Source organism: Panulirus ornatus, chromosome 7 (genome assembly GCF_036320965.1).
Source record: "Panulirus ornatus isolate Po-2019 chromosome 7, ASM3632096v1, whole genome shotgun sequence".
Classification (NCBI taxonomy): domain Eukaryota; kingdom Metazoa; phylum Arthropoda; class Malacostraca; order Decapoda; family Palinuridae; genus Panulirus; species Panulirus ornatus.
The window spans coordinates 19130533-19142845 of record NC_092230.1 but is presented as its reverse complement, the minus strand read 5'-3'; the positions used below and the strand labels follow the sequence as shown (position 1 = coordinate 19142845).

The 12313-nt window shown below is 38.7% G+C and overlaps 1 protein-coding gene across 5 annotated transcripts in view; it reads left to right on the top strand.

Moving 5' to 3' along the window:
• The window catches only part of LOC139749438 (ATP-dependent DNA helicase DDX11), a 163226-nt gene that overhangs the window by 38356 nt on the left and 112557 nt on the right, over positions 1-12313 (top strand). For all 5 annotated transcript variants that reach the window (XM_071663301.1, XM_071663297.1, XM_071663300.1 and 2 more), the window contains exons 8-11: positions 3638-3773; positions 6590-6691; positions 7650-7802; positions 7969-8098. In XM_071663301.1, coding sequence (XP_071519402.1) covers positions 3638-3773; positions 6590-6691; positions 7650-7802; positions 7969-8098 — 521 coding nt within the window. The remainder of the gene's footprint in view (positions 1-3637; positions 3774-6589; positions 6692-7649; positions 7803-7968; positions 8099-12313) is intronic.

Sequence of the window (12313 nt, the reverse complement as noted above, 5' to 3'; positions counted from 1 at the left end):
AATGGGAACTTTGGTTTGGAAGGAGGTAAATGATGTGCAGAAGACAAGACAGCAAATGATACATCAGTGAAGGGGCAAAAGGGGAAATGATAACAGGTAGTGATGAAGTGAGGAGGAAATGGAGTGAGTACTTTGAAGAATTGTTAAATGTGTTTGATGATAGAGTGGCAGATGTAGGATGTTTTGGTTGGAGTGGTATGTGCAATGAGAGAGTCATGGAGAGTGGTTTGTTGAAGAGAAAGCTTTTTGGAATATGAAATGTAGCAAGGCAGCTGGAGTGGATGGTACTACTGTTGAATTTATTGAATAAGGGTGTGATTGTTGTTGATTAGGTGGTAAGGGTATGAATCATGATGAAGTGCCTGAGGATAGGCAGAATGCATGTACAGTGCCAATATATAGCAGCAAAGGAGATAGAAATGAGTGTTCAAACTACAGAGGTAAAAGTTTGTTGACTATACTTGGTAAGTTGTATGGGAGGGTATTGCTTTAGTGGGTCAAGGCCTATACAGAGCATCAAGAGTGAGGAGGAGCACCTTGGTTTCAGAAAAGTTTTAGGATGTGTGGACCAGGTGTTTGCTTTGTAGAATGTTCATGAGAAATACTTAGAAAAATGGATGGATTTGTATGTGGCACTTTTGGATCAGGAAAAGACATACAATAGGATTGATAGAGATGCTTTGTGGAAGGTCTTAAGAATGTTTGTTGTGGAAGGTAAGCTGCTAGAAGCAGTGAAAAGTTTTTGTCTTGGGTGTAAGGCATGTGTACGATTAGGAAGAGAGGAAATTTAGTGTTCTAAATGAAAGTCAGACTACGGCAGAGGTGTGTGATGTCAACATAGTTATTAATTTGTTTATGGATGGGGTGATTAGGGAGGTAACTGCAAGAGTTTAAGAGTTTTGGGGAGAGGGGCAAGTATGCAGTCTTATGGGGAAGAGAGGGCCTGGGAAGTGAGATAGTTGTTCGCTGATGACATACCTCTGATGGCTGATTCAAGTAAGAAACTGCAAAAGTTGGTGATATAGTTTGGAAGAGTTTGTAAAAAGGAGAAAGTTGAGAGTAAATGTGAATAAGAGCAAGATTATTACGTTTGGCAGGGTTGAGAGACAAGTTAGTTGGGATGTAAGTTTGAATGGAGAAAAATTGAAGTAAGATAAGTGTTTTAGGTATCTAGGGATGGACTTGGCAGCAAATGGAACGATGGAAGTATAAGTGAGCCATGAGGTGGAGGAGGGGGCAATTGTTCTGGGAGTGATGAAGAATGTGTTAAAAGAGAGAATGTTATCTCTAAGGGCAAAAATGGATATATTTGAAAGAATAGTAGTTCCAGCCATATTAGTATATGGTTGTGTGTCATGGGCTATAGATAGGACTGTGAGTAGTAAGGTGAATGTGTTAGAAATGAAATGTTTGAGAACAATATGTGGTGTGAGGTGTTTTGATTGAGTGAGTAATGTAAGGGTAAGAGAGATGTGTGGAGGTAAAAGAGTATGGTTGAGAGAGCAGAAGAGGGTGTTTTTGAAGTGGTTTAGAAATGTGGAGATAATGAGTGAAACAAGGTTGACATAGAGGATATGTGTCAAAAGTGGAGGGAGCAAGGAGAATCAGAATACCATTTTGGAGAAGGAAGGTTGGAGTGAAAAAGATTTTGAGTGATTGGGGCTTGAACATGCAGGAGGGTGAAAGACTTGTGCGGAATAGAGCAAATTGGAACGATGTGGTATATTGGGGTCTGTGTGCTGTCAGTGGACTGAACTAAGGCATGTGAAATATTCACGGTCTGTGGGGCCTGGATGTGGATAGAGAGCTCAGGTTTTGATGCATTACACATGACAGCTAGAGAATGAGTGTGAGGGGATGTGGCCTTTCTTCATCTGTATTCTGGTGCTACCTCGCTGACATAGGGTGATGCTTGGGTGTGGGGAAGGAGAAGAGATTGTATATATATTATCCATTTTTTTTTTCCTTCAAGCATTTGTGCTGTTTCCTGTGGGGCGGGATGGCTTCAGGAATGGAAGAAGGCAAGCAAGTATGAAAATGTACGTGTTTACATGTATCCCTGAGGTAGGGGAGAAACAATTCTACTTCCATATTCCCCATGTAGAAGGCAAATACAGGGGGCGAGAGTGGGGTGCTGGAAACCCTCCCTTTGTATTTCAATTTCTAAGAGAGGAAACAGAAGAAGGAGTCAAGTAGGGAGTGGTCATCCTCATCAAAGGCTCAGATTGGGGTGTCTGAATGTGTGTGGATGTAACCAAGATGAGGAGAGAGGAGAGATAGGTAGTATGTTTGAGGAAAGAAACCTGGATGTTTTGGCTCTTGGTGAAACATGTACATATTCACACCAGGAAAACAGACGAAAAAGGCTGCATTCGTTCACACTCAGTCTCTAGCTATCATGTGTAATGCACCAAAACCACAGCTCCCTATCCACATCCAGGCCCCACAGACCTTTCCATGGTTTACCCCAGACATTTCTTATAGCTTGGTTCAGTCCATTGACAGCACGTCAGCCACAGTATACTGCATCATCTCTATTCCTTGCACGCCTTTCACTCCTGTATGTTCAGGCCCCGATAACTCAAAATCTTTTTCACTCCATCCTTCCACCTCCAGTTTGGTCTCCTGCTTCTCCTTGTCCCTCCACATCTGACACATATATTCTCTTTGTCAATCTTTCCTCACTCATTCTCTCCTATGTCCAAACCATTGTGTTTAAATGGTTTGGACATATGGAAAGAATGAGTGAGGAAAGATTGACAAAGAGGATATGTGTCGGATGTGGAGGGAACAAGGAGAATTGGAGGTGGAAGGATGGAGTGGAAAAGATTTTGAGTGATGGGGCCTGAATATACAGGAGGATGAGAGGCGTGCAAGGAATAGAGTGAATTGGAATGATGTGGTGTCCTGGATTCGATGTGCTGTCGATGGACTGAACCAGGGCATGTGAAACGTCTGGGATAAACCATGGAAAGGTCTGTAGGGCCTGGATGTGGATAGAGAGTTTTAGTTTTGGTGCATTACATATAACAGCTAGTGACTGAATGTAAACGAATGTGGTCTCTTGTATTTGTCTGTTTCCTAGCACTTCCTTGCTGAAGCATAGGGTGGCATTGCTGTTTCCTCTGGGGTGGGGTGGCACTGGAAATGGATTGAAGGCAAACAAGTATGGATATGTACATGTGTATATATGTATATGTCTTTGTATTCATATGTATGTGTATGTGTCTATGTTGATATGTGAATGTATATGTATGTGTATGGGCATTTATGTATATATATGTCTATGAGTGGATGGGTCATTCCTTGTCTGCTTCCTGGCACTACCTCATTGACTTGGGAAACAGCAATCAAGTATGATAATGAAAGGAAATATATATAATGCTTTTTCTGGTCTTATGATAGTTTATGATGTCTTAGTGCCAATTTTCTCATTAGTAATGCGTCTGTGAATATATAGTGGGAGCCTTTAGGAAAACAAGATCTGTTTAGGGGAATTTTCCCTTATGGCCAGCCTTTTAGGAACCTATATATTCCACTGAGTGAGGGATACCTGCATATGCACATACAGGCATTCATAATCACATTTTTCTTAACCAGAATGCAGTATAATTTCTCATGCTGTGTTGTCTCATAGATGTCTAGATCTTCAACGTGGAAAGAAAAGTCAGGCTACCAAGTGTGAGAGTAATGGGACAACTAGCAAGAAGAAATGCACATCATCTGGTTGCCCATATTTTCAACAATCTGCTGTAAAAAACTTGGCCGATCAGGTGAGGACAGTAACTGAATCATTTGGAAAGGTGATCCTTCATAAAGACTGCTGACTTGCTTAATAATGATGTGCCTATGTATATAATAGTATAGAATGATTTAAGGAAAATTACCTGAAACTTGACTTCTTAAAGTAATATAGTCTTTTCTTAAAGCTTTTATGGAATGTTTGTTTCTAACAATTTTTTTTAATTTTCTTTGGCTGTGCTCCCTCAAATGATATCAGCACTCTTTGAATGATATCAGCACTCCCCTCTTCTCTTTCTTACATGCTTCATAACCTTCAACCAACATACTTCTACAAATCTCTTGTTAACATATGTTCTTCACTGCCATCAGTATTTTTTTCTCATCTTTTAGTGACACTATATTATTTATTTTTATTATGCTTTGTCGCTGTCTCCCGCGAGGTAGCGCAAGGAAACAGACGAAAGAAATGGCCCAACCCCCCCCCCATGCACATGTATATACATACGTCCACACACGCAAATATACATACCTACACAGCTTTCCATGGTTTACCCCAGACGCTTCACATGCCTTGATTCAATCCACTGACAGCACGTCAACCCCGGTATACCACATCGCTCCAATTCACTCTATTCCTTGCCCTCCTTTCACCCTCCTGCATGTTCAGGCCCCGATCACACAAAATCTTTTTCACTCCATCTTTCCACCTCCAGTTTGGTCTCCCTCTTCTCCTCGTTCCCTCCACCTCCGACACATATATCCTCTTGGTCAATCTTTCCTCACTCATTCTCTCCATGTGCCCAAACCACTTCAAAACACCCTCTTCTGCTCTCTCAACCACTCTCTTTTTATTTCCACACATCTCTCTTACCCTTACGTTACTCACTCGATCAAACCACCTCACACCACACATTGTCCTCAAGCATCTCATTTCCAGCACATCCATCCTCCTGCGCACAACTCTATCCATAGCCCACGCCTCGCAACCATACAACATTGTTGGAACCACTATTCCTTCAAACATAGCCATTTTTGCTTTCCGAGATAATGTTCTTGACTTCCACACATTCTTCAAGGCCCCCAGAATTTTCGCCCCCTCCCCCACCCTATGATCCACTTCTGCTTCCATGGTTCCATCCGCTGCCAGATCCACTCCCAGATATCTAAAACACTTCACTTCCTCCAGTTTTTCTCCATTCAAACTCACCTCCCAATTGACTTGACCCTCAACCCTACTGTACCTAATAACCTTGTTCTTATTCACATTTACTCTTAACTTTCTTCTTCCACACACTTTACCAAACTCAGTCACCAGCTTCTGCAGTTTCTCACATGAATCAGCCACCAGCGCTGTATCATCAGCGAACAACAACTGACTCACTTCCCAAGCTCTCTCATCCCCAACAGACTTCATACTTGCCCCTCTTTCCAAAACTCTTGCATTTACCTCCCTAACAACCCCATCCATAAACAAATTAAACAACCATGGAGACATCACACACCCCTGCCGCAAACCTACATTCACTGAGAACCAATCACTTTCCTCTCTTCCTACACGTACACATGCCTTACATCCTCGATAAAAACTTTTCACTGCTTCTAACAACTTTCCTCCCACACCATATATTCTTAATACCTTCCACAGAGCATCTCTATCAACTCTATCATATGCCTTCTCCAGATCCATAAATGCTACATACAAATCCATTTGCTTTTCTAAGTATTTCTCACATACATTCTTCAAAGCAAACACCTGATCCACACATCCTCTATCACTTCTGAAACCACACTGCTCTTCCCCAATCTGATGCTCTGTACATGCCTTCACCCTCTCAATCAATACCCTCCCATATAATTTACCAGGAATACTCAACAAACTTATACCTCTGTAATTTGAGCACTCACTCTTATCCCCTTTGCCTTTGTACAATGGCACTATGCAAGCATTCCGCCAATCCTCAGGCACCTCACCATGAGTCATACATACATTAAATAACCTTCCCAACCAGTCAACAATACAGTCACCCCCTTTTTTGATAAATTCCACTGCAATACCATCCAAACCTGCTGCCTTGCCGGCTTTCATCTTCCGCAAAGCTTTCACTACCTCTTCTCTGTTTACCAAATCATTTTCCCTAACCCTCTCACTTTGCACACCACCTCGACCAACACACCCTATATCTGCCACTCTATCATCAAACACATTCAACAAACCTTCAAAATACTCACTCCATCTCCTTCTCACATCACCACTACTTGTTATCACCTCCCCATTTGTGCCCTTCACATCCTTTCACATCCTTTATCACCAGTATGCTGGACAATGTTTCAACTTACTCCCCTGTCTGTCACACTTGTGAACATCTCATCAGCATATTCCATCACTTATGTCTTTAACAAATTCAATACTTAAATGTAAACTCTACCTACTTGCTCCTCTCTTTTTCTCCAGCATCATCACTCAGTTTGGCCTTCTGTTTCCATATGGCCACCATCTACAACTTCCCTTCTTCATTTTACACATGTTTAAGTGGTAATCACTGTCTTATCTGTAACTGATATAAACAACTTTATGTCTGTATTGGATAATCATGTATATAATTTCCAAGATCTGAATATGAAAGTTATAGTATTTTTCCCCACAGCTTTTATAATTTTCAGAAGCTATGGTTTAGGAAGTCTGAGGCTCTAACAACACAGTTATTTCATATGAAATATATTCAGCAGTTTATTCTTATTAACAAATTCTGTCATTGTTCTCTCTAAAAAATCAGAATTATGAAAAATTTTTCCTTTTAGAAATTTCTTTGAGATTATATGCAAATTTTTCCATTGCATTAAACAGTTACTCCTAGAAGTGCAAGACATGGAACAGATGGTTGTCTTAGGAAGTAAAATTAAAAGTTGTCCTTACTATGGAGCAAGGTATGCAATTAAGGATGCTCAGGTAAGATAACTTTACTGAATACAGGTACTGTATATTTATTTTTGAACTTTTATTTTCCCATGGCATGCTGCATAATTTTGCCCCAACCCCCTTGTGTTTTTTGCAAATCAGTCACATGCCCTTTAGCCATGTATTTCAGCCAAATGGCTGACATTAGTGTGATAGGCAAAAAACATGACAGAAAACACCAGTCACTTGTAATGCATGTCAAAAATGTATCTGTAATGTGTCTTGAAGGGCTGTCACTAAACTGCTCAAAAAGACTGTTTGTAATCACCTTCTAAACTCAACACCCATGCCCTATCTATATTGTCATTCTGCTACATTGTCCTACTTCAGCCATATTTTGTGCACTGTCACTCTTATCCTGTCCTTAAGTTGGTGAGAATGGTTTACTCCTGGTTAAAGCTGAGCTTATAAATATTTTACCAACCCTGAAAGTTTGCTCCATTTTTTTTATGCTGACTGTTTCAGTGAACAACTTATACATTTTTCACTCTGGAAGGTGGGTATAGGATTGCCACTTTTGTATTTAGAGTGATTTTTTTGCATTTGCTTTACTTGTACAATTGCTAATCTTGAATCAGTATCAGACCTATGGTTTAGCATGGTTTGAATCTGCTGAGATGGGGAAAATGAACTGACGTGACTTTATGGGTAGGGCACGGGGGTATAACTTTAGCAGGTGATTACAGAAATGTTTTTGAGTAGTTTTTTTCACCAGATTGTGGTTAACTTTTTGTGTGCATTAAGCATGACTGTAGTAATTTTTGTTGCATTCTCCAATCTTGATGATGTCAGCAATAAGACATCAGTAGCTTTATAGAGCTATGTGGATAAAGGGCAAGTAATGATTCTAGCTCAAGAACATGCTTTTTGCAAGCTCAAATTTAACCATTTGAAAAACATATTGATTCATTCACATAATAGGTAGTAATGTGTCTTTTCACCCTTCCAGCTGGTTGTTCTGCCATACAATACACTTCTCCACAAAGGTACAAGGGAAGCCTGTGGCATTAAGTTGAAGGGTAATGTTGTGATTGTCGATGAAGCTCACAATCTTTTAGAGACCATTTCAAATGTACATTCAGTAATTGTCAGTCATCGTCAGGTAGGCAAGGGTTGTCTCATGAGTTGTATACAGATATTGAGAATATTGTAATAGAATGGTGAATAAAAAACTGACAGTAAGAAAATATAAGAAACAGTAATTGAAATAGAATGATTGATATGATTTTTTTTACTAATATAAAGAATAATTGATGATGATCTTACAGTTATGTGGGGCTCATGCACAACTCAGCCAGTATTCACGGCGCTATGAAACAAGGTTGTCTCCAAGAAACTTGTTGCATATAAGGCAAATACTCTTCTTTATTAATGCTTTGATAAAACTACTTTCAGGAGGTAGGTATCTGTTGTTTGTTATCTATCATTCCTCTGGCACTCTCCAAGCACTATGCACTGCAAATTAATGTAACCAGCTTTTATGAAAACACTTTTTGTGTTATTTTTGTTCAGGACACCCTCTTATACTTTCTTGACTATATCACATGTTCACTCATTGTGCTTGAAAGTGTGTTGATAATACACAGTTTGTATTCTAAACACAAGCTGAGGGAACTCTTGATTCTTATTACTCCATTTTACACCCTGTACGGGCACAACACATCTGACAAGCATTCTTTTACATCTATCTATTCATATCACTCACTACCATAATTGTTTTCCTTTTTCATATGATATATAAGACACACTTGCCTCTTTTAATCCAAAAAAGGTTCTTCAATGTATCCTTTGATTGTGTTATGTTGGAATAACAACATTCCTCTTTTAAGTTAAACCTCATTTTTTCCAATTTTCAGCTGCAGCCAAAATGACATCAAACTGATTGGTCTTTCCTGACAATATCTCCACTAGCCCTTTGCACAAAGTGCCACATCCTCCAGTGTACTTTATAGCACACTAGGAATCTTTCTAATGATGAAAATTAGACATGAGAACTTTGAACTGGTTCATGTTGAATATTATAATATGAGAACAATAAATCTTTGAATATTTTGGCTTACAGATCACCCAAAACTGAGCTAAAAAAAATTTGATGTGATGTTGATAAAATTGGAAGAGACATTGAAAAACCTTGAGAGACCTAAAGAGTAGTAATATGGAGTGGAGACTCCAGTTTCCATTTCATAGTATGAGAAAAAAGATGGACAGATCCAGGGAATTTAGGAGGGTTCTGAGGACCATGGTTTGAAGATTAAAACCTTCTTATCAATTTATTTTCTTTATTTACAATTACCCCAGGATCAGTTTCTGTGAAAAATTCCTGACATTTACCCAGGACTTCTTTTCTTAAGGCTCCTGCAGCCCAAGGCTTCACTTCTTATGGTAGTAGGGATATGTGGACTTCTTTTTTTAAGGCTCCTACAACCCAAGGCTTCACTTCTTATAGTAGTAGGGATATGTAGACTCCTTTGGAGTGAGAAGTTCTTTAATGAGACTGAATACTCTTTGATACAACTTCACTAAGGGTGGCTTTTTATTGGTGGTGTAATCTCTTAGTAGGCAGAGCCCAGTAACACCATCTTATATGTTAATAGGAAAGATCAAGAAAAGTTAAAGAAAAGGGGAAAATATGCTAAATCATCTTCATTTGTAGTATACAGACATTTAAATTTGTCATGCTGCATGAGCTTGGCCTATCATGTGTTGGTTGACTTTTGCTGACTCATACATCTTTTGTCTCTTAACCTCCTCAACCAGTGGATTACTGATGCACGAAGAACTTTTCTCAGTGCTAACAGTTCAACACCCACTGAATCTTTATCACCATAATTAGAGCCCCTAATTGTTCAGGGCCATACCTTTTCTCTTTTTGTTTTATGGATAACTGAGACAATATGATTCTCTCCAGGTGCTAATTCTAGTGGCATGACATAAGGCATCTCCACATACAATTAAAGTGCACTTTTCACTTTAAATGATGGTGTGGAAAGGCAAACTGAATGAATACAGAAAGGGTTCCCACAGGGTAAGACATTATGCTGTATGGGTAACTATAAGTCCAGGATTTTTTCATGGTGCTAATGATATTTGCATGTGACATAAGGCACATCTAGATACCAGTAAAGCATATCTTTGAATTTAAACGAGGATGGAAAGAGGCAATCCAGACAAGTATGACTGGACCTCCCATACCATAAAATGTACAATTGTGTCTATGGTCCTTTAATGATTAAATATAGAACAATGAATAATGGATCAATAGAGAAAAAAGAGTAGATGAGGAGGGTAATGTATCAATGTGTTGCTCTACCTGCTACAAGTAAATCACATGCCAAAAAGAGATATCACATTAGAATTACTCCTCACAGATGATATGGCACTTCACCAACATTGAAGTAAACAAAACAAGCACTTTGGATCATAACATTATGGAAATAGCTTCAGCCTTCTTTTTAGACATGGAAGAAAGTAAATACAGTGTAAAAATAGATGGCTTAAGCCTGAACAGCCTGAACTTTCATCATGAAGAAACAATTGGAAAAAGAAAAATGGATCGGTAACAAAAAAAAAAAAAGGAAAATGTAACCAGATACACCTACCTGTGGTTATGCTGTGATTGAAAAGTTACCTCTGGTGAGCTAGTTTCATCAGAGAACAATCTCTTCAAAGAATTTATCACTGCAAAGGAGTCCATCCTCTCTCTGCTACTGATTGCAGTGTATCCACAAAGCTGCAAGAATCCCTGAAGAAAGGATTCTGATATTATATGATAATAACTAATTGGAATGAGGTGTATTATGAAAATTGTATGAACTACAAAGTGTCAACATTATATGAGGGAACAAAAGAATTAGGAAAATGTTCAGTACCAAGCAGAAGAAGTCAGTGAGTAAGATTTTTCCCCATTGCAAGCTGCAGTCTTGGAAAGAAGTCCACATCAAGGCCTGGCCTCATTTGAAACATAGAAAAGATTCTGAAAGGAAAATAAAGAGACAGGAGTAAGTATTTATGAATTTTTGAGGAAGTGTTAAAAACCTGTTAATGTAGGAAGTAGGGAAGGGGAGTAGTTGGATCAAAAGAAGGTGAAAGGAAGATGGAAAGAGTATTTTGTAAACTGATGAGTGTGGGAGAAGGGGAGGCAGCAGTTGTTACATGCATGGGCATGGAGGATGGAAGAAAGAGGATATGAGTGCAAGGGCCATAGCAAAAAGAGGGGTAAGAAGAGCAATAATGAGGCTGAAGGTAGGAATGGCACCAGGAGTGGATAGGATTATGGCTGAAGTATGGAAAAGAAATTGTTGTAGAGTGGATGCATCTGATATGTAATAAAAGGTGCTAAGGATGTTTGTAGCAATTATAGGGAAATAGATTTGTAAAGTATTCCAGTAAAAGTGTGTGCAAGAATGTTGATTGATAGAGTGGTGGATGTGACTGAATTCAGAGTAAGTAAGGAGCAAGGGTGTTTTAGGAAAGATAGGGGATGTGTGGATCAAATTTTTGTGGTGAAGATGATTGTGGAAAAGTACCTGGCAAAAGGTAAGAAGTTGTATGCAGCTTTTATGGAGCTAGAGAAAGCTTATGACAGAGTCAAGTGGAATGCTTTATGGGATGTGTTAAGGATATATGGGTTAGGTGGACAACTGTTGGATGATGTGAGGAGCAGTGAATGGAGAGTGGAGCAAAATTATTATAACGAGCTAATTTTGCAGCAAATTTATTGGTTGACAGTTGCTTATTTTAATGATAGTGTTGTAATATTATGCATAATATTTGTATGATAGATATTCTTTGAAGTAGAATAATTCTTGTTTTTTTTTTTTCCATTTTATTGCTTACTTTTGCCTATTTGAATGAGTGTTGTAATATTATGCATAATATTTGTATGATAGATATTCTTTGAAGTAGAATAATTCTTGTTTTTTTTTTTTTCCATTTTATTGCTTACTTTTGCCTATTTGAATGATTTGCCTTGTCTATTTGCCTGCCATTTTTAAGGATTTAAATGGCTTAAACATCCTGGCTCTAGTTATAACGTAGAAGTGGAAATTATGATGTCACCGTGGCTTTTTAATACATGTGTATGAATTAAGTGATAAGAGAGATGAAAGCAAAACTAAGGAAAAGGGATGCAGAGATTGAGTGTGGTGGTGAGACATGATGGCTCGTGGGAAGCCTGTTTGTAGATGATACAGTGTTTGTGTTGTTTGCTGAAAGTGAAGAGGAGTTGCAAAAGGTTGTATGTTTTATGATGTGTGTAAGTATAAGCAATTGGAGATAAATAATAATGTGTGTAAGTATAGGCAATTGGAGATAAATACAAGTAAAGGTAAATAGATGGTGTTTGAAAGGAGACAGAGTGACAGTATAAATTTTGTAAAACCATAAAGAGTGAAAGAAGAAAGTGTACTAAAATAGTGCTCTAGATATAGGGGGAGTTGAGGGAATTTAAATATTTATGAGCTATCTTGAGTAAGTATGGTGATATGGAAGGAGAGATAATGGAGAGAGCAGTACAGGGTAGAAAACTCATTTGGTTTCTCAAACGAATAATGAAGGTTGGAGGTGTAAGTATGGAAGTGAAGAGAGTATAAAGGGACAGCATAGTCTTCCCAA